General features: G+C 31.6%; 1 protein-coding gene across 3 annotated transcripts in view; it reads right to left on the bottom strand.

Annotated features, from left to right (window-relative positions):
• Nucleotides 1-24,318, bottom strand: part of alpha-Man-IIb (alpha-Mannosidase class II b) — a 214,902-nt gene that overhangs the window by 5,815 nt on the left and 184,769 nt on the right. For all 3 annotated transcript variants that reach the window (XM_076399168.1, XM_076399169.1, XM_076399170.1), the window contains 2 exons: nucleotides 4,936-5,028; nucleotides 1,910-2,216 (listed from right to left, as the gene is read on the bottom strand). In XM_076399168.1, the coding sequence (XP_076255283.1) occupies nucleotides 1,910-2,216; nucleotides 4,936-5,028 (400 nt within the window). The remainder of the gene's footprint in view (nucleotides 1-1,909; nucleotides 2,217-4,935; nucleotides 5,029-24,318) is intronic.

Below are 24,318 nucleotides of genomic sequence, written 5' to 3' on the forward strand. Positions count from 1 at the left end.
GGAGGACTGTTCTGTCGCCTTTACCACTGCGTCAACCAAGCTGGCAACAGTGCTTTCTACTATTTGTCACACATACAGAAACTCGCTGCTGTTAAACGAAAGTTAAACAGTCTGGTGAAAACGCAGCATTTACTTAAATTTTATTTTTAATTAACATTTATATTTTTTTCCAGAAATGAAAGGAAATCCCAATAATATCAGATATAATGAGGTAACAGTCTCTTACCAGCTAAGGATTGCCTGGAACAACGTTTTTTTTTTGTTTTCATTGTGTATAAATTGTGTATAAATTTGACAGCTGTCGGATCATTTGTTTGTGAATAATAGTATTTTAAGTGAAGCAACTTTTGTTATTGTGAAAAAAATTGATAAAAAGGAATTTGACGTGTTGATAAAATATTGCTTTTTGAGCGAAAAAAATACAGTTGAAGCAAAGACTTGATGCCGAGTTTCCAGACACTGTCTTAGGAAAATCAACCATCAAGGATTGGTATGCTAAGTTTAGACGTGGTGAAATGAGCACCAAAGACTGTGAACGCAGTGGACGCCCAAAAGAGGTTGTTACAGACGAAAACATTTAAAAAATCCACAAATTTTGAATGACCGTAAATTGAAATTGAATGAAATGGCAGATACCCTAAAGATATCAACTGAACGCGTACATCATATCATTCACGAATATCTCGAGCTCACTTTTGACCAAAATCAACGACGATTTGATGATTCGGAGCAATGTTTGAAGATGATTAAGCATAATAAACCCGAGTTCTTGCGTCGATATGTGACAATGAATGAAACATGGCTACATTATTTCACTCCGATGTCCAAACGACAGTCATTCGAGTGGACTGCATACGATGAACCCGCTCCAAAGCGTGGGAAAACGCAACAGTCGGCTGGCAAGGTTATGACGTCTGTATTTTGGGATGCGCACGAATAATTATAATTGACCTTGAAAAAGGAAGGACCATCAACAACGACTATTGCATAGCGTTATTGGACCGTTTGAAGGACAAAATCGTCGAAAAACGGCGGCATTTGAGAAAAAGAAAGTGCTGCTTCACCAAGACAATGCACCGTGTCCCAAGTCAGTGAAAACGATGGCAAAAATCCATGAATTGGGTTTAGAATCGCTTCCTCATCCACAATATTCTGCAGATCTGGCCCCCAGCGACTATTTCCTGTTCTCAGATGTCAAAAGGATGCTCGCTGGGAAGATATTTTCGTCGAATGAAGAGGTGATCGGCGAAACTGGGACCCATTTTGAAGCAAAGGACAAATCGTGCTGCAAAACAAACAGCAGGCCCTGAGCTACCAAACAGGCAATGAAAAAGCGTAATTAATTAAAGCTAAACTAGCAAAAAACATCAATAGCGACTAGAAAGAAACCTAGAAAATTATTTTAACATAATAATTTCTTGAAATAAATAAAAAACCCAAAACCAGCGAGAATGAAAAAAAATCAGATCAGAATCAGAAAAAAAAATGAGAATAATCTCGTGCTGAATTTAATTGTTCATTATATGCGTGTTTAGGGCCTTAGTCTTAGGATTCCTGGAACTGACAAGAAAATAATGGTATCATGAGTTAATTATTTTTTCAAAATTCAAAATGACTAAATAGATACAAAAACAAACATCATGTTCCTCAACTTGTTAAAAGATAATAAGAGTAAAAATAGATACCCCAGCAATAATATTTACCAAACATTATAAATTCACATTATCATTTGTTTCAGATGAACGAAGTAACTTGCAACTATACAGAAAAATTTTATTGCTTGACAATAAACAAACAAATAAAGATGACATAGCCACAGATGGCGCATACTTTCACTTGAATGAATTTTAATTGAAAAGACGTAGAATCAATCAAATAAAATTAATTAAATTATTCTCCGAATACCTACCCTCAATTAACTGGTCCACCATCGCAAACAAATGAACATTCGCTTCATCGGTCATCACCCATCCGCCTGTGGTGATTTCCAGACGACGAGAGTCCACCAGTTCCTTCAACGCTCTCTGTTTGCTAGGATGTGCTTCTTCCCACCACGAGTTCAAGAACGATATCTCCGACCATATGAAGGTTAGGTTTTTGTATTCGTGAAGTTTTGCGACCATATTGCTCATGATCTGCCTGGAGGAGACGTGGAAATAACTCTCGAATGTCTTCAGCCAACCGGGATCGTTATGAGAATGAGGAACAATAATGACCTGAAAAAAATTAATCGTTTATGTTTGAAAGTATATTAGCAAACAAAATAATGTAGTATGCAGTATTAACGCGGGTTCCGAACCACAGTCCTCATAAGTAAGGCATTAAACCTACCGAGTCAGTGACCAACTTAGAAATCATCGCAGAAGACATCCGGTTTTACCCTGTCTAGTTACCGGCGTAACCAGAATGCTTATTCCTTGTCGGATTTTACCCCGTTGTCTAGAGAAATTTACAATTATAATCACAAAAATAAAGTATAACTATGTCCCGGTTAATTCGAACCCGCGACTATGGTAGCATTAAGAGGACTGTCCTGTCACCTTGACCACTGCATCACCAAGTTGCTGTTGCTATAATTTGAAAATATTTATAATATATTTCACATACTTGGATAGGCTTAGAAAATAAACCATCAAAATTGACAACATATCAAATATAAATCCTTCATAACTTTAGAATAAAATGAAATAACAAGAAGAGTTTACTGGATTCTTGATTCAGTATGGTTCTGACTAGAAAGTATACAAAAGATTGTACTTGTCCATCGAAATGTATCAAAAATAATACCAGATATATACCAAAAGTATAAAATATTTTATTGTTGAGAATATGCATTATTCATTACCGGACTAAGAGTCCTTGATGACTTGACGGTAATCGACGCATGTGGCCATCCCTATCCACAAATAAGCTGGTACCTGTTCCTTAAAATATGTATAAAGAAAAAAATATATGGAGTGGGTATTATATGTAATAAAAAAGCAAAACATTTTGTTGCAATTTTAAGTAACAAATTGTGTTCTGTAGACGTCTAAATTTTTTATGGATAAATATACGCCACAAGAACGAGCAGAAATAATGACAATATTTATTGAAAATAATCGTTCCATTATTGACACACAGCGGAAATTGCGTCAAAAATATCCTAATCGTCCAGTGCCTCACAAAACCACAACTTATCGTTTACATGCGAATTCTCGGCAATACGTAAGGCTAAAAATGGGGCTCTGGTGAGCGATAGTGTTGCAGAGTATCCAGAAATATTAATTTGAGAACGTGGTTCCCAGTTACAAATTTCTGCAGGCAGTTTAAGGCGTATTTTGAAAACTGATTTGAAATTATTCCCATACAAATTTAAATTAGTTCAAAAATTGCTACTGAGAGATCCTGATCAACGAGTTGAATACAGCAATGCAATCCTAAGGCTATCTGGTGAAATTGAAGATTTTTCGTCCAAATTGATAATCCGCGATGAAGCTCATTTCTGTTCTTTATTTTTTTATGAAACACAGAATCCTCAATTCATTCATGAAACATCATTGCATCCACTAAAACAACTGTATGGTGTGGTATTCATGCTGGAAACATTTTTTTTTTTGAAAATGATGAAGGTATTGCAGTTACTATTCTTTCTGAATGGTACCAAGAGATGATTCCAATTTTTTTGTGTCTGAAATGGAAGAGCAAGAACTAGAGGACATGTGGTTTCAGCAAGATGGTTCCAGTAAGTAAAACAATACAATTACTAATTTACAGATGTGTTTTTCCGACAAATCACACTTCCAAATTTTGATTGACAAACATTTTTTTGTAAAACGACAAACATTATTTATAAGACGCCGGCTGACTTGTAGAGAAGGGTTGGGAATGGGACATTAATTCAGAATTTGATTAGGACTCCAATTTGGATTGGAAACGGACTGCCTGTTTTTCATAGTCAAGCAATGGTACTCAGCAGCAGAATCTCTCGGCATTCCCAATGATCGGAGTGGAAACAACTAAAGGTGAGTATATAATTATTATAGGATAACTGTAGAAAATCGTATTGTAGAGTATGAAAGATTTGTGTGCCTAGATATGTGTGTAATTGTTCAGAATATATATGTGCATTTGATTAAAATGTGCGAGGAAAGAATGAACACTACTGTTTTGTAGATGTGGCAAACTTAAAAAGGAGATTGCAGCGATTAAATCCAATTTTGTCAAGAACAATGTACGCAGGTAGTAACAGAATAAACTAAGGAGAAATACAGTCATATCAGAACGATTTCTTAAGAAAACTCAGCAAGGAAGGAAACAAGGACTACACTACACATAAAAAGGTAAATATGGTCTCTAATGAAAATAAGATTAGTCTCCAGGGGATACCATGAGGGTTTAGAAAAGAGAGCAATGTAAATATAATAAATATAAAATATATTTACAAAAAAAATTGAACCTACTTTAAAAAATAAATAAGGAACTCAGTAAAAAGTAAAAAATAATCAAACTTAGATTTTTAACCCAAAAAACCGTTTTAAAATAAAATATGTACATAATGATCGTTGTAATAACTAAATAAAAATCAGTTTGAATTCGGTACCGTGCCCAAACAGTTATATTAAATTAGATTTGTTTTGTTCCTAATTTAATTTTGTATTTATGACGTAGAATTATATTATCATTTTTGTAAAATGGGTAAATCATCAAAGCTAAATACCGTTTTGGCATCATAAATTGAGATGACGTGAGTTCACTGCTACTTTGGATACATTATATTTGTCAAGTATTTATATTATTTTGTCCATCTCCTGTATATTAGAATTTCATTATATAGAATTATGTATTAGAATTGTGTAATATCCCATCGAAATGTGTGAAAAAAATGTGGAGAAAAAGTTTTAAATATAGAAAGGTAAAGTTTTATAAAGAATAGAAAAACTAAAAGCTACTTACTTTTAGAGGAGGCCTCTCGGGATCCATTTTTTGCCTTTCGTAGCGATCCTCGAACGTTTTATCCCAATATTCCTTGCTCCTCATCCACATTGGCTGAAACGAAAAGGAAAAAAATGTAATTGTATTTCGGAAAATTTCGTCGACTACAACGTAACAAAATAAGTGTTCCGGCGGAAGCGAGAGAACGGAAGGGGAGGGCGTGAATACGTACAATTTTCGTATAATTTAATAGGCGGCATTATTCTCCGGTATTAGACGGGTTTACAATGCCAAGAGCGTTTAGTTTTTATAATTGAAAAAGAAACGTGCGTGTCACAACGACATCATTTTCTTGGTTAATATTAATTGTTACGTTCATGTAAAAAATACGGATAATATGTTTTGTGTTTCAGGTTTTTTATAACAAATAAAATTTGCAATCGTAGTATTTTCTATATATATTTTAAAGTCTCGTTTTACCAACTATGGGTTTATCTGGACTGGACCTAAAGTTTAACGTGGCCTCCGAACCACGGTCCTCAGCATTAAGCCTACCAACTGGCGTGGACAGTGACCAACTTTAGAAATCATCCCAGAAGACATCCGGTCTTACCCAGCCTGGTTACTGGCGTGACTGGGATCATTTTCCTTGTCGGATTTTACACTCTTGTCTAGAACAATTACAAACATAAATTTACGACCATGCCCCAGCAGGACTCGAACCCGCTGCTATCGCAACAGTAGGAGTCCTATCGCCTTTACCACTGCGCCACCAAGCCGGCTGTAATAGTAGTATTAACAGACCGCTTGTTGGGTTGACAACGAATTTATTTCGTTTTTATATTTCAATTTAGTAGAGATTTTTGCCAAAATTAATAAGAATATATCCTACTAGTACATTTAAATGCTATTAAAATTATCATGAATAATTTCAATCATTATCATATTGTAATTTTAAATTATAGTACCACATTATGTAATGGAGAGACTTTTACCAATTATATTATATAATATTGTAATTACAAATATGTTTAACAAAAAAATTGAACCGACTACAAAAATGAATAAGGATCTCACTAAAAAGTAAAATATAATCAAACTTGGATAGACCAAAAAAAAAAAACGTTTGAAAATAAAATATGGACATAACAGGTCAATTGAAAAGTCCCCTGCCTGATACATAGATGGCGCTACTAGAATTAAATCCAAATGTTTTTTAGTTAGCCCTATAATGTATAAATTTGACAGTTATCGAATTATTAGTTTGTGAATTATAGTATATTGAATGAGGCAATTTCTGTTATTGTGACTGTTTGAAGGACTAAATCGCCGAAAAACAGCCGCATTTTAAGAAAAAAAAGTGCTGCTTCATCAAGACAATGCACCGTGCCAAAAATCCATGAATTGAGCTTCGAATTGCTTCCTCATCCACCGTATTCTACAGATCTGGCCCCCAGCCACTATTTCCTGTTCTCCGATCTCAAAAGAATGCTCGCTAGGATAAGCTAATAAGACATTTTCGTCGAATGGAGAGGTGATCGACGAAACTGAGGCCTATTTTGAAGCAAAGGACAAATCGCACTACAAAAATGGTATCGAAAAGTTGGAGGGTCGCTATAATCAGTGTATCAACCTCTTGAAGGGAATTATGTTGAATAAAAATAGCTAATAAAATTTAATCTGTTGCTGGTACCGGCTTCAAAATGATCAGTTAGTAGTAGTTAAAATAATATTGTAATAGATAAATAGGTTTAGGTAGGTATTAAGCTAAATTGTGTGTATATAGTAGAAAATGAAATACGTCTAGTAAATAAGTTATATAAGGTTTTTGTTAATTTTTATTTGGTTATTACAATTTTATTTGATTATTTTTTACTTTCCTAGTGAATTCCTTCTTACAATATTACAATATTATATAATGTCAAAAGCTTCTCCATGACATAATATGGTACTATAATTTAAAATTATAATATGATAATGATTAAAATTAATCATGATACTTTTAACAGCGTTATATATATATATATATATATATATATATATATATATATATATATATATATATATATATATTATAATATGATAATGATTAAAATTAATCATGATACTTTTAACAGCGTTATATATATATATATATATATATATATATATGATATAATAGCATATATAGGTGATTTGACAAATGTTTCAACTAAACCAGAACAACAACAAAAAGTTGTTGCTCCCACTGGGAATCGAACCCGCAAATTCCGCGTGCGAGTTAATAGTTATAACCACTATACCTTAGACGCAGCTGTTTCCAATACTTCGAAGCTTTTCTCATATTATATGGTTAGTGCTTAAAAATCAAACTGAATGTCTTTTGCACTGAACGATTTCCGTTCCGACATTATACTCAAATATCTGATTATTTTATATTAAAAAAATATAAAAAAAATACAGTCGAACATAGAACCTCCTTCTTTTTGAAGTCGGTTAAAAAGCAGGCAAATGTATTGATTTTTACTGATCCAAGGGTTCCTTTTTGTATACTAACACTAGTAATTCCATCATACCTATATGTTGATGTCTCGTTCAAATGTTTGTACAATGCACATCATGGATGAGATCGAATATATTGCCAAATGCAGTTTGTAAAAATTTAAAATTCGTTTTAAACTAAGAGCGAATGTTTCCCTTTCATTTTAACCTAGATAAAAAGAGTTACAAAGCAATCTTACTGTCTTGTATATATTGGAAATATAAATCTTTTCTACCTCTTGTTATCGTTATAAAATGTATAGCGGGATGAAAGTTCGGCATATGTTGATACTTATTTGATGTTATTGAAGATGTTTTGTTGTTAGAAATTTTGGCAAAAATTTGGCAACTAACAATAAAATTGGTCACCAGTTAAATATATTTTAGTTAAATGTATTTGTTCAGCTCACGTTGGAATTTTCAAAAAATATTATAACTACAATTCACTGTTTTCAAAAGAAGTAAATTGAGAGGTTTGAATATTTAAAATTATAACACATGTTTTTCTACAGATGCTTTCGAAACAGGCGAATCCGTGCCTTCAAGTTCACTCTAATAAGAACTGGAAAGAAGAACACCAAACGTACTAAGTAATTTTTTAATTATCCCCTGTAGCAAATAACCCTGCTTTGCGCTCCCTCAAGTAGCGTGGACCAACAAAACTAGGCTATAACTTTATATATAGGAGATTGCATTCTAAGTCTGTCTATTTCATGAATATGTGTAGCTTTGAAGCTTGATGTGAGTAGAATAAAATGACACATGTGTCAAATCACAATATAAACACAACAGAAAACCGGAAATGATTTTTCGGTATACCTGTAATATTGTACCTTTTTAAATACCTTTTTAAAATGAAAAATTATCAGAATAAATGCAAGCAACTATATATAAAAATCACCAATTTTCAACAAAGAGCAAGAACTTATTAAAGATTCTAATTTAAAAATTCGATTTGTTTTTCAACGTAGATTTTACTTTTTTTTATCACATCTTCAGTTCACCCTACAAAGGCAAACGAACAAACGCAATTAAAACATAGTCGCAGCCAGGAACTTTTACATTTTATTATTTCCTCGAGAGTTGATTAGGAAACAGGATTCGAAATTGTTTTTAAAATTGGTTCAGGTGCGGGCCGGCGTTGCAGCGCCTGCAAAGTTCAAATTAATGGTTGCAGATATACATTCAAATGGTGTATTTGCCGCGATACTATTTCATTAGTAGTTCAGCCGTCCTTTCTGAGACCATAATGGTATGAAATCTACAGATAAAAACGTTCTCCTTTTGTGGAAAATAATACGAAAAATACACCTGAACGCTGCCTGAACTATTTCAGGAAATGTACCGGTTTTTCTCGTTTTATTATTTTGTTTCCACGTTAAATTAAATATCTCGGGATGAAAGCTGAATATTTATGTTTAATAAATGTGTATGTACGTTATATTAATTAAAGCTTTCTAGTTTTAATGGGACTAGACATACTTTATCTAGCGTTGGGAACTATCGACTGAATATGGTCGAAACAGTCGATAGTCATAAAACAGTTGAAACAGTGGATAGTTAAAAAACTAGCAACTGAAAATAGTAATCAGGCTTAGACGTTTTTTTTCAATTCGTGATACCAGACGAAGATCTACGAAATATTGCCATTATAAATTGTGAGAGAGGAAAGGACGGAGCTAATAGTTTGGATCAGGTCATTTTAAATTAAATTAAATAGGCAATTGGCTGTGTTGATTAGTATTATAATTTAGTATTACTTTGAATATATGAAAAAGGAATGGAATAATTATCCCAAGTAAGTTGCATGGTATTTAGTTTTAATATTTGGAAAGTAATGAAGACATTATAAATGTAATTGGCTCTTACATTTTATTTGAATGAGCATTTGTCAGAACCGTACAATAAGTGAAACGGAGATGTACGTGTTCCTTATGGTACTAATTTAATATTTTCTTGTATTTTTAATGGCCATGGAAATAAATTGTTGAATGTTAAAGAAGAGTTTTCCTATCAGACAAATATGGTTAGGTGAATATGGTTATCACATCTTTACCGTTAATATTTTTTTACGAAATTTAACAACTGCTATTGTAAAAACGTCTTCAAATCGTTTGAAATCTATGCAATTTATGGGATTTTTCGAATCTAATTTAGTTTAGATCTTAGGAAAGTAGAACAGAAAATAGTAACTAAAAGTATACTACTGCAACTGTCGATAGTAAATAATATAATCAGTCGATCCGAAAATAGCGACTGAAACAGTCGATAGTAAAAAGTAGTTAATTGCTAAACAGTCGATAATCGTTTTCAGTTCCCAACGCTAACTATATCAAATCAAGTTTATAAATTGTGTCTTTTCACGGTTGTAAAATACTGAACTAAAATGAAACTGATATAAATGAAGTTTGAAGCCAAGTAGTTTTTGGTTAGATGGAAAAGATGGAATATCGGAATCATTTTTAATGTATTTAATTTCGCAATATTTATTAACCCTTAACTGTTCCAAAATTAGCTCTAAGCTGCGTTGTTGTTGATTACAAATTGCTTCCGTTTTATTACTTATTACTGTCATTAACTTGAGTTCTCAAACGCCCGCGTCTTCAGTATGAAGTGTGGTTAGATTTAAACAAATAATTAATTAAATATCAGCATTAATACTTTATCGTATCGCATTTTGAGTTGGTTACTGAGTTGATATATCCCTTCCAAAAAATTACTGGAAGAGCATTGGAGTAATTATGGAATATATTATTATAAATACTATTTCTATAATATAATAGCTACCACCCCTTTTAAGTTGTAGTATTCAAGCTTCACTGACATCATAAAATCAGTTGCTGTTTGGAGAAAATAGAATTTTCTCAATTCTTTTATAGATTTGGAACGATAGACTTTTTTATATCAGTAGAATAAGTTATGTGTGACGTTAATCTGCTCTTTAATGTTAATATCGGAAATCACGTCTCACTATTGCCATGTCTCAATAAGGTTTTGACCGACATTATTCCTCTACAGTTTGATTATAATTACTCGAAGCACTTCTTCAATTGTATTAAATAAAACTAAAAAAACATTAAAGTTTGTGAAATATATAACAGTGTCTGGCTAGCTTCTCACAGTAATTTGTAATCCATAATTTTAACATATGAACATACCAGTACGAAATAAATTTTAAGAATTAATTGCGAATTAAATTGATGGTAAACATGCATCACTTTTCTAAAACTGACATATATGATTGCACTTAATCATTATCAGTTTTTAATACTGGAGCATTAGTTGGTAAATGTCAATGCAATTTATATCAGTAGATTGCAATATTGTAATTTCATTTCCAAAATATGCACGGAATGTTCGAAGGGCAATTAAAATGTTTAGATTTTCGTAGTGGTTCATAATTCTAAAAAAAATTAAATTTAATGTTTTAAAAAGACAGTTAATAATTAATAATAGTTTTAAACGTTTCGGAAGCAGGATTTCCAACTATTCAAATATATAATTTATATAACAATTGCATTTAGTTATTAACATTGCAGTTTATTAACAGTTGAAACAAACACTAAAATAAACTTAAAAGCATTATACAAAATATTATAATATATAAATCATAAAGATACTATTGCTAGGTTCCAAAAGTTGGTGTAACAAATCCATGTTATACACATTGTAAGACTGTTAATACATTAAAAGTTGGAAGAAATAATTTAAATTTTTACTAATAGACTTCATAATTTCATATAATATTTAATTAAATAATAGGACAATTTCATAGATACCTGAAAGATCACATCTTCATCAGTGATTGATGAACCAATGGGCTGACGAAAAGTGGATCAGACGTGATCAGATACGACGTGAAAAAATGGTGGGCGATGTCTTCACAAGCTGATACTAAAGAAAGGTGAATGGGAATGATGCAAAGGTGAAGTGTCTGGTACGATTAAAAGGTAATTGTTCATCATAAACTGTTCGAAATTGGCCAAACGACAAATTCAACTACTATCAAAAATATATAACGATAACGTAAGGAAGACCACACACGTCTTTAGTAAGTCGAACTAAATTGGAAGCTATTGGCTGGGATGTTTTGATGTACCCACTGTATACCCCTTGCCGTATCCGATTATAATTTGTTTAGTCTCTGTAAAATTATCTTAATGCCATAAAACTAGCTCCAAAAAGGCTTGTGTAGGCTGTCTTGTTCAGTCCCTTCAGTCGCTAGAAATTCCAGATGTTTTCAGTTTTATTGTCCAATATTATCTATAACAAATCGTAGATATCTTATTTTGACTATTATATATATTACATGACGAAAGTTCCGACGTATTAGCTACTTCTGCACTAAATGTATAGGAAACAAAAAAAGAGTGATAACAAAGCAAATAAAATAATCTAAAAGATCAAGACAGTTTGTGTAACCATTATTCAATGAAGACAAGAGCAACTTTCAATAGCATTCTGTCGAACAAATAAGTGGATACCACTGAATAAATTCTAATAAGACAATAATAAGCAAAGTATTTATATTACGAAGCTGGCACCAGGATTATTTCGTAAAGTTTCAACCATTCCCAAGAAACCCATGTCTGTTAATGTTCAATATATTACTTATGGAGAAAAACAAAAAACCACAATTAGGTTAAGTTAGATTGAATTAATTTAATGCCAAATGCATTACACCTTGTTTTAATTCGGTTGGGCTTTGACATACAACAACATTTTAATCTAATCAAAATAATTGAACAAAAATGTTATCAAATATAATTTATTTTAACATTACATCTAAAAACTACTCTTGTTACTATTGCTACCAAGAATTTTGCAAACTTCTGACAACTGGACGACTTTGATAGGCTCATTCGCTAACGTGCCCGAACTAATCAGACAGCATTGTGTCTCTTTTTAACTAGAAAACATAGGAAGGAAAATATTGTCTGACTCGAAAACGAATTTACAAATTAAGGCAGATAATACATTTAACATCTTGATGACGTATATACAAACAAACTTTGAATAGGTTATATATAAATCGAGACGTATTAATAAATTCCAAGCCCAACGAATGTGCCTAAATAATTAACAACATCGTATCTAGTAACAATCAGCTGTGAGAAGAAACAAGGATTTCATGAAAAACATCTCTGTCCGGTAGTAATATCAATATGGAATGTTAAAATTAACTTCCTTCCGCTAACAAATTAGTCAATTAGCAAACTATTAATACTCTTATTAATTGTTTGAACAGTTCTCATTGATATGCCGGCCGGTTACTTCGATTTGTTTTGCATATCGACGCCTAATATACCGTATAATTATTCAGAAGTTAGAAATGTTTAATTAGTTGATTGGCAAAGTAACAAATAACGGTGAATGGACGAGCCTCATTGTTAATATCATGAATTTATTACATTTAACAAGTCAATTGAAAAGTCCCCGGCCTACCGTAGTAAAACACACTTTTTTCACACACGTTCAGTTTATATCTTTAGAGTGTCTGCTATTTCATTCAGTTTCAATTTACGGTCATTCAAAATTATTTTGTTAAAAATATTTAAGATTTTCGTCGGCAACAACTTCTTTTGGGCGTCCACTGCGTTCACCGTCTTCGGACCTCATTTCACCACGTCTAAACTTAGCATACCAATCCTTGATGGTTGATTTTCCTGCGGCAGTGTCCGGAAACTCGGCATCGAGCCAAGTTTTTGCTTCAACTGCATTTTTTCCTTTAAAAAACAATATTTTATCAACACGCAAAATTCCTTTTTATCCACTTTTTTCACAATAACAACAATTTTTTCACTTAAAATGCTATAATACAAATTTATACACGCATCTTTTGAGTGTTACGGCTAATTAAAAAACATGTCGATTTCATTCTAGTAGCGCCATCTACGTGTCAGGCCGGGGACTTTTCAACTGACCTGTTATATACCTAGATTTAAGTTATCATAAAGACAAATTGTAGGTTAGTGGAAAACGACTAACAATATAATAATTAAATAATAAAAAAATATGATTTAAATATCTTATATATTAAATATACAGTCAAATTAACTTTCTTATTATACAAAGATAACAATTTGTGGAAGTGTAGAAAAAGAACAAGAAATCGATATCGATAAAGAACCATAATTGAACGATTTTACGTTTCGAAATACATTAGAAATGAAATGTATTTTATTTTTATTTTTATTAATCGTGATATTCCTGGAACCTAACAAAGTGTTTCCATTTCTAAAGAGATAATAAAAAATTACTCTTTTATGACTGCTACTACCTTTTCTTTCAATAATAATAATTTCGTATGCATATATTTTTTAAAATAGGTGAGTAGTCACAAGGAGATAAATTTGGCGAATGTGGAGGATATTCTAAAAATTTCAACTTTACACATTTTCGCTAATATTTCTTGTGTTACGTGAGAGAGTGTGTTAGAATTGTTGAAACTAGTTTATCGATATTCTTTTTGTTCTTCAGTATAACAAATAGAGGCGATGTCTTCCCGATTTCTATCCGTATTTGGTTCTGAAAATAATTTTTAATATATTGGCGACTTTTCGGCAGAATCTCATCTGTCATCTTCAGGTTCATATCAGTAGAGTATATGATAATAATGATATTTTTGCTCTTCAGCATAACAGACCCAAAACTATCGAATTTTCTGATAAGTAATACGAGCCTGACTATCTGGTCATCTGGTTTAAAACTACCTGAATGGTGTAAAAGTGAGGTCTGTTTTTGAATAAATCAGCCATCAATCAACAAATCAGTCCTAAACTATAGCAAGTTAGAAACGTTAGTGTTTAAAAAACACCCCTAGTCTGTGGATTATCGACACATGCAACACAGTTTAAAAGGCAAACTGGCCGACGAAGGTACAATTGATACTCAAAAACAATTTCAAGATAACTAAAAGCGGCCCAGAAGGGAATAACGACCATGTACAACTGTGGTCGTTTCTTCAGGAGGAAGGGTGTTATATAAAGCTGGTTACTGTTTTTTTTCTAATGGATAAAAACCTTCAGTGTCACATTGTATTGACGTTCAACAAGTCGCCTCTTCTTTCTATTAAATAAAATTTGAAGTAAGGTTTTTAAAGTATATATTAATAGTTTTTCTGTATTTAATTATTACCATTTTCCATGTTATAACTGGTGCATTCGATAGGATTATGGGGAGTTTATAATACTATTATCTCTTGAATGCCTTCAATTAAACGGTATCAAATTAATTATGAAGAAAAGAAGACAGATTAGAGATACTTGAAGCTTTCTTTGATATCGTTAAGTGAAGTTCGAGTAATAGTGCCACACCTGAAAGTGTAAGGTCACAAAAGGTGGATTGAAAGTGCTCAAATAATTAATGGTTCTTCTGTTTTTAAAATCCTTCCCCTTTTATAATCTCTAAACTAATTCTAAAGTTACAATCGAATGTTTCTCGGATCCAAACCATGTATCCCAAAATATATCTATGATAATCAACGATGTGATAATCACGCGAAAAATAAAACGATGAACTTAATAGCCGTCATTATTGAACACACAATTTATTCAAAAACCTACTATTACTATTAAAGCTAGCGACCAAAGAAGAATTAGAAAAACATGTTGCTATTGTAACAATAATACTGCAGCAATATACGTTTCTTACATTGGCAAAGGAAATCTGCTCTTCATATATTACCCAAGAATATCTATAAAAAAGAACGAACACTTAGATATACATCAAATTTGATAGGTGCCATGAATTACAGAGGAATGGTAGTAAAAAAGTAACCGTAAACACCGTTTTTTTCTGATATATTCGAGTTTCTGTTTGTATTATAAAGCGTACCGCTAAATTTGTCGGAGTGCATTAATTCAAGCTAAAAGCACCGCTCTATTTATCACTGGAAGACGGTATTTTTCACCGAAAACTCGTCCGAGAATTCCCTGCCGGTACTTACATTTGGCCCTTTTCACACGCCTTACCACATTAAAATATCAGATATTCACACAGGACGTGATATTCTTAAAATTCCGCACGCATAACGTAGAAAAGTGGGACTGAGACATTCGCGGTAACAAACGGGTGCAGAAACAGTCTAAAATATTTTATCTGAAATATTCGGTTCAGTTCCGTGTACGAGGTGTCTTAGAGACAGAACGGTTGTTTCGCATAACAAACTTGAAAAATATGTCCCATTTGCAATGAAACAAATGTCCATGTAAATTTATAACGTGAAGAACGTAGCCATTTAGGCAAGAGGACTTGTTGAGGGAAACAAAACTGCGGTACAATTAGGCTGCATATGCAATAACATTCAGACGATATTTGTAGTACAAATTCAGTAGCAATACAAACCACAGAACCACAAATAGTGGAAATGGAACGGTAATGTAAACTAGTTCATTCGTTAGTTAACAATATAGAGAAACTCTGTATTAATATAATGCAGGATTAGGGTATTGCTTTATTTAATCTTTGTATGAGTTATGTAATTTAATCTAATTATGAGTAATATAAACCATACACATGCCAGTATCTGATATGGACAATCGCAACAAGAATAAGAACAGAATAATAATGTTGAAAAAAAAGGAAACAACTGCATATTCTTAATACGAATATATTAGATTTCATTAATATATTATACATATAATAATTTAATAAATAGTTGCTAATTGTGAGAACAAAATGATAAACAAAAAATGTGTACATATCAAGTTTATTTTCATATATTTTTTTACATATATTTTAAAGTCTCCTTTTAGCAACTATGGTTTTATCTGGACTGGACCTAAACATTAAGCCTACTGACTGGCGAGTGACTAACTTTAGAAAGCACCCCAGAAGACATACGGTCTTACCCAGATTGGTTACTGGCGTGACTGGGATCATTTTCCTTGTCGGATTTTACACTCTTGCTTAGAACAATCACAAATTTTAAACAGTCACAAACATAAATTTACGACCATGCCCTAGCAGGATTCGAACCCGGGGCTATCGTAACAGTAAGAGGACCGTCCTATCGCCTTTACCACTGCGCCACCAAGCCGGCTCATTTTCATATTATTTATAGCATACAATTATCTGTTAAATATTTAGAATGTATTTATTAGTCAGTTATTAGAATCCAAATAGTATTAAAATAATAAAATCTAAACTAATTAGTAAGAACATATTAATTTTTATTAAACTTTTTTTTTCACATTAAAAGACTTTTATTTAGAACAAATACCTTGGATACATTCAGAGTTGATAACTTTTGTTGTCATTTGAGTGCTTTTACTTTGTATATCAGGCTACAGGTCATTAACCGCGACAAATGGTTGTCGAAAGGAGTAAAGTCTGGTGAATAGGGATGATAGATAGGTCTTTCCATTTAAAGATGAGCATGTACATTTTCATAGAGACTTAGTACCTGATTAACGTTTCTTTCAAAAATTTGCTCGATTGTCCCCTTTTGACAATTTGTATCGCTTAAGTCAGCATTATAATTATATGTCTGAAAGCAATCGATGAAGGAACACAAATGACGCTTACACGACTCAGAACTCAAAGAAAATGAAATAATGAAATATTTGATAGTATTACAAAACTTAATCTAAGATCAATTTTAAAGCCTATTTGGAATTATGAGTAGCTATAAATATGAAACCGACTAGTGATCTAACGCTGCCGAAAAAAATTTTCTCGATGAATTACCCACTTTGTACTACTCTAATCTCCTTCTACTTTGTTAATTTAATAGTGTTAACAGTGTTACTCTTAATAGCCAGGTAAACAACGAAGAACTACACGATGACCTTTAAATGGATTACCGAAGTTATTCAAAACTTCAATTTGAAACATGAAAGAGGTTTGGTAAATAACAGCAATGTGGAAGAAATATAGCTACTGAACAACGCGGAGACACCAAACCACAACTTGTACGTATATATAGTCTATCCAAAGTACTTTATACATACGTCAACAAAATTTTTAATGCATTGCCTGCCACAATTTGTAAACTCGTTTTAGAATCAGATAATATTTTTCTTTTCATTTTGTTCTAGTTAAAAAGAGACAATGCTTTGAGATAAGTACGAACGTGTGACAGAACTGGCCTGCCAAAGTCGTCCTGTTGTCAAACGTATGCAAAGTTCTTCAAAACAATAATTATAGGTTATAAAGCGGCAAATGTTATTTTAATGCTTTGCTGGCTTTGATAAATTTCAAATCACTGTTTATATTACTGTGATTGAAAATACCGAAACCGTTACAATATTATTGTAACAATAACAAACATTTTTGTAATAGTTATGTTTTATATTACACTAGCGACCCGCCCCGGCTTCGCACGGGTGCAATGCTGATACTAAATTAAATACACTACAGAAAAAATATGAACGTTGTATATAAAAACATAGCGGCCCGCTCCGACTTTGCACGGGCATAAAATATATATGCCTATGTCACTCAATGAAAACATGATTAAAATCGATCCAGTATTTTTGGTTCATTCATTACTGCCCTTGGCCTGCACGCATTAAATTTGGAGTAAAACAATTCCTCTTCCCCTATACTTACTATGAAGATTTCCTGCTATCTTTGGAATATCTAAATTCATACAATTTTTATTACATTACACATTTTTAAACGCAAATTTTAAATCTGTAATATCTCCGAAAATATTTGTTTAATTTACATGCTGTAAGAAACCATATTGATCTATATTAATTGCACACTGTATTTAAGGTACTTAATTCGATAAGGATCCGTTGCGTAGTTTTAAAGATTTAAGCGCACATAGGGATATAGGGACAGAAAAGGCGACTTTGTTTTATACTATGTATTGATGAGTTATACATTAATTTGTAATATTCTACTAAGCATATTTATGACATTTCAACAACAAAAGAAACACTTCTCGGAACGTTTGCTGACGACACAATTATTATGGCAAAAGATAATATTTATTGTAAAATGAATTCAACATAAAATAGAACACCACAACCATTACTAATACAAAAAAATAGTAATTAGTAATAATATACTACTGCTGGGTGGGCACTTTGGAAAAACGCTATTAAGGTGTAATTATTTTAATACATGTTTCTAAAGTAATATACTGATATTAATTACTTTTCCAGAGCAAGACTCCATTAGATTTTAACAATGGAATACATCATTATTTTTCAGTAAAAATATAACAAAATCACTTTGAATAGAGTAACATGAAATATAGTAAAATACGAGTATATTTTTATTACTTTATTATATTTATTTATTACACCTATATTAAACATAGCGCACGATCTATAAAATTATATTCTATTTATATTATATAAAAGATTTATTCCTTAATAATTAAAAAAAATAATTAATTCCAAAAATCAAACCTGATAATTAAGCAATACACAGCAACGCTTTTATTTTTAGCGGTAAAAAATACGAAACAACTCAACTTAATTCGTTTATTATGCACCTATTGTTTCATGACATTTAATCTCATTGTAGCATAAAATAGTATCAGCAATCTCTAGTTTATACTTTTAATGGGATCAAGTTACGCTACTCATATTATACGAAAGTAGTTAGCAATATCTTACTTTATTTAAAAGTGTTTTATGTGATTTCATTATATACACTGAGTTTCGAAGAATTAATGACATTTCTTGTAGCTTTTAACTACTTATTTTCTAGAATGGAAATTGATTTATCAAAACTATTAGGTGCTTGCATGTATTGTAATCAGCGATATCACCTGTTTATCAATTATTCCCGTTGTTTCATTCGAAGAAGTATGCTGTCGAAGCCGAAGAAACAGTTTTAGAAACTTATGGACTATTTTTGAAAAACCACTTTAATGCAATTCTGTGTATTTACTTTACCCGGAACAAAAGTTTTTCTTGCAAAAAAAACCGATTTGAAATAAAAATTGACGTTTGAAATAATGAAATTTTAAATGCGCGGTAAAATTCTCGCTAATGCTTTGGAGGCACTAGACGTTTTGTATGGGTACAGGTCATATTTATACATTATTTTAATAATTTTGTGTTATAATTAGATAATGGCTCGTGTATCGATAGTGCCAGGGCGCCTAATGTAATATATATTTCACATCTGTATCAAATTATTCATTATTTTATTTATTATTAGTTATTCAAATTATCATCATAACATTTTTCAGTAGGTTTGCCATCGAAATAATATAGATTTGTCTTAGCAAATATAGAGCACTTGATTTTAATAATATTATTGTCGCAGTTCTCAGGTGGTGATTATGTTATTATTGCCTACTTTTGAGAGTTATTAGCTGCATTTATTGTATTGCCAAGTATTACTCTGAAATATAAGATAAATAATCCAAACAAAATGTGCACAAAAGTGTGTCAAGCGCACTAAAAAGTTTAAATGTTGGATTGCGGAAATGGTGATTAGGAAACGGTAAGTATCGTTAATGTTTCGTAGCATCTCTGATAGGTGTTTGATTTAAAATTGCGAATTTAAAAATTTTGTGTTTTTATTTTTGGCCAATTCTTAGGGATATAAAATAAATATATCTAAATATCAAAAAAAGCATCCAAAGTAGCGCAAATAGAAGCCCTTAATTGTGTTTTTCGTCAATATTGATCTAAATTCAAACAAACTACTTTTGTCGGGTTCTTAAAAAATCTGATCCACCCTCTCTCAAAAGAAACTTGCAAATTTCTTTGAAAACTTTCCTCGCAAGTTGTTATGGATTAACCAAAGCAGGAAAAAATTAGCTAGTTAAATAAATTTGTATATAAATTTTATTTTTGCTTTTCTGACTTGGACGGTGGGAGTTGGAAGAGATCAAAAGCCCAGCCCAGGCGATCTCAATTTAGATTTTGCAAGACGAGACGCAGAATTAAAGAGATGTACTCGTGTTTTGTCACAAAAAGCGAGATAATGCCGTCTTTGATGTTCGAACTTTTCGAAATATGTATGAAGCCTGCTTCGCCAGCTTAGAATTTTAATGAGCTCTTGCCCAGTTTTATTTTGAGCCAAAAGAAAATATGTGATTATGTCAATATTATCATATATTTACATTTATATATTCGGAATACAATGACACCTTTGTTACATGACACAAAACTAGACAAAATCATCGATTACAATTTTTTTAAGATCCAAACATTGGTTTTTTCGTGTAATTACTCATATTCAAAATAGAACTCAGTAATACATAAAAAATTAACTAAACACAAAAATAAAAAGCACCATAAGAAGCCTTAGGTCTTTCATATGTAATATAACTTTACAAGCATGGTAATTCTTGACTATCCATCTACAATGGACTCATATATATTAAAATTTATAAATTTTTAAATATTTAAATAATAAAATGTAATATAAATAAAACCAGTACTTGATGATTGTTTTATTTGAAATGTATTTATTTAATTATTATTAACAACCATTGGGTAATACCCTAATATCAAAAAGTAAGATATAAATAAAAAATTTAATGTGGCTTGTAACAAACTGTACATATTATATATCCAGTTCTGATGATTAGCTATGAATAAAACGGTAACAAGTGTATTTTATAAGATACCAACGCAAGATATTACATATTAGTATTTGGCTTGGTGTTATGGCAGAGATAATCTTCAGTGATTCTCGACAAGACTGTTTTTATAACTAGGAAATTAAAATTATTTTCAAAATATATCTCGCCAATCTTGAAAAACGTTATTATCTGATTGCCGTTATTCATGGGAGCACCGAGTGACTATTATATATAGAGGTAGAGGTAGACCAGGCCAGGGTTGAGACCATTGGCTCTAGAATCACATTATAAACGAGATTTGCAAACAGACTAAGTCAAAACCGATCTTGCTAAGATTTAATGATTGTAATTAAGAGTTTCAAGTTATTTTTTAATAAAAATATAAATAAAATATCCATCAGTAAAACATATTAGTTTCTCATCAAAAATGACACAAATATATAACATTTCTGTACATACATTTTATTAGTTTAAATTAATCCAAAGTATCTCCAAATTATAATAGTTATAATAAGATTAAGAATATATTATAAGTAATGTAATTTTTATTAGCATAGATATGCGTAGTATAATTTTAATTTATAAAATTAATTTATTATTATTATTCTGTTACTTGAACCAATATAGAAGCAAAACGACTTATTAGAGACATGAATATATATTTCGCAAATTAAAATTAAATTAGGCTACTTAAGATAGCGTTAAGAGTAAAAACTTATACACTATAGAAGTTCATGTTTATTGGTTCGCTTCAATCTTCTGCTTTCCTGCGTGTTGTCCTGTAGCTGTATTGTGTGCTGTGATTTAGTAACATTATATCATGTTTTAGGACGAAATCTTGGATAACTTCGTAGATCCACCCGATTTCCAGGGCATCGTGCAGTTCGGCATTCATTACACCAATAAGCATTGCTAATTAATTGAAGAACTTTGTTCGAATTACCAGTTAAGGCCGAAATAGACTTTATTTAACCGATAAACCAATATGTTTGATTTTAGGTCAAGTTGGGACTATTTTCCGAGTAGCCAATACAGTTCCTTGATTCTGATGAAATAATATGATGTTTGAAGATGTTTCCAACATCCGAATCATCTCTGCATCTCGCATATTATTTTGGAAACGTATTTACATGATGACTGACAACATAATTTATTTGTAAAAACAATTAAAGCAGAATTGTTTAATATATAAAACAAAAACATCACAACAAAATGCTTGAAATGAAACAAAGTAAATTAATTTGGGCAAAATATTTCCAGTCTCATTATTTCCTTGATATCTGTTATGACAACGGTATAATTAACAACGAATTCCTCTTATTTCGAAAACAATCAAGATAAACAGTGATTTTATAGCAAAACAGGCAAATGCCTAATTATTTTGTTTTGACGACGACAAGGAAAAAACGAATAAACTTTCTTTCGAATTTAATCCATGGTAATAAAATCTAAGAGCTAAATTGTAGCAATTTGTGATATGATCTTTAGATAGAAAGAAAAAAAACTTTCGTTGTTGGCCTTAAAGAATAAAACTTTAAAGACTTTAAAAATAAAACAAACGACAAAAGTTTTTTGTTTTATTTTTCTGCCATAAAAAAATTAGAAGTGGAATTTTACAGACTGTGCAAAACATTTCGACTATTATGAAATCTACTTTATTTGCGTTCTTTTTTTGTTGGCCTGTTTTTGGAAGCATCAAAGGTTCTTTATTCTTTAAATGTGTCGGTATATTGGTGACATGGGTTAGATTATCCGGTAAATTTTAGGCATGGATGTTTATAATTGTTTATAGACAAAAGTGTAAATTTAACACGGAGATATCTAATTTACGTCAATATATAAGTTGAGTAAGGCTGGATGCCTTGAGGACTCCATATATTGGTTAATTGCCGGTCGGTTTTACGCATTACCACGATTAATATATATATATATATATATATATGCCTCAGTAATCTAACTTTACATGTTATATTGTGTGAATTTTTAATTTACTTTATTAACTGCACTTAATTGTTTTGTTTCATGCACCCAACTTGGAAAAATGCTACTAAAACACGAGTATCAATTGGAATCCTCTTAATGTAGATTGTGTGTTGAATAACTATTAAGCTTTGAAGAGGCTGGGCAGCAAGCTCTGCAATGAAGGATGAAGATTCAACGCAAGTGATATCCATTCGTGTCAATAGTTGTGTCTAGGTGTGTACATCAAATAGATTTTTGACTATTAAGGTGGTTTCTATTGTATTGAGCTAGTACTATAGACACTACTAATCGGCAGCAATTTTTTTTGTAACAGATAATGAAAAGCACATTTTTCGAGGTTATGACAGGCATCTAGTGGGGCATGAATGGCAACATTTGGAGATTGCTTGTACTGGTTCATGACAACACTTGTCCACTAAATGATCTGCATAGATTTGTCTATAACTCTATCAAATTATCTGATCTCCAGGTTCTTTGCGCGACAGCTTTCGTGTAATACATGAGCAGTGCTACAGGATAATTGAAAAGAAACTTAATAGCAATATCTATAATAACAAAATCAATAACAACAACAATATATATTAACTATTTATGTTCTTAAGACAAACAAAGATGCTATCCCATTTTCCTCCAATTTAGATATCGTATTTCTAATATTACTCCAGCATTCATTATATTTAAAGTTTGTCGAAAAAAGTATGTTTGCAAATATGTCATATTTCAAATCAGGGATATACATCTCTTTGCTTGGAGCCTATGTTGACTTGAGGTTCATTCTCATCACCTTGATCACTGCTCTCATTTTTCCTAGGTAAACAGAAGTTAAAGGAAGATTAGCACATTTTCTATATTCAACTAATTGCTAACTTATTTCATTCGTCGTCATCAATAATCAATAGCCAGCGCTTGGGGAGAATATCTCAACTATTTCTCAATAAGAACTTTCAATATTCTTCACTAAAACTCGCCATAGTTGGGGAACAGTTGGCTTCGGGCAATGTTAGACTTTTTATCAGATCGTTACTTGTGATCTTTATCGATGTATTTCTCCAAGCTGTTCACTATCCTTTCCACTACGAATTCTGTCAGGAATTCGTTTACTTTTCATTTGACAGACATATTGAAACTATTGAAACCTACGTCAGTAATCTCTCAGTTTGTTTCTCAAGTTTGTACTGATTGTCTCATCTTGAACGAAATGCTTCATTTCTAATATAATCTCGGAGAAATACATGTACATTTGCCTTAAGCATCGCATTTGAAGGATGTTAAGCTAACAGATGTCAGAGAGTGTAACAATGTCCAAATATCGAAGCTATACATAGTATTGTCAAGGTATGTGTTCGAAAGAGTCAGATCTTAGTACTTAGTCCTCTCTTCCTCAGAGTAGTAAAATT

The sequence above is a fragment of the Rhynchophorus ferrugineus genome, unplaced genomic scaffold, assembly GCF_030347505.1.
Source record: "Rhynchophorus ferrugineus isolate W39M unplaced genomic scaffold, kcgeb_rfMv2 rfM3, whole genome shotgun sequence".
NCBI lineage: Eukaryota > Metazoa > Arthropoda > Insecta > Coleoptera > Curculionidae > Rhynchophorus > Rhynchophorus ferrugineus.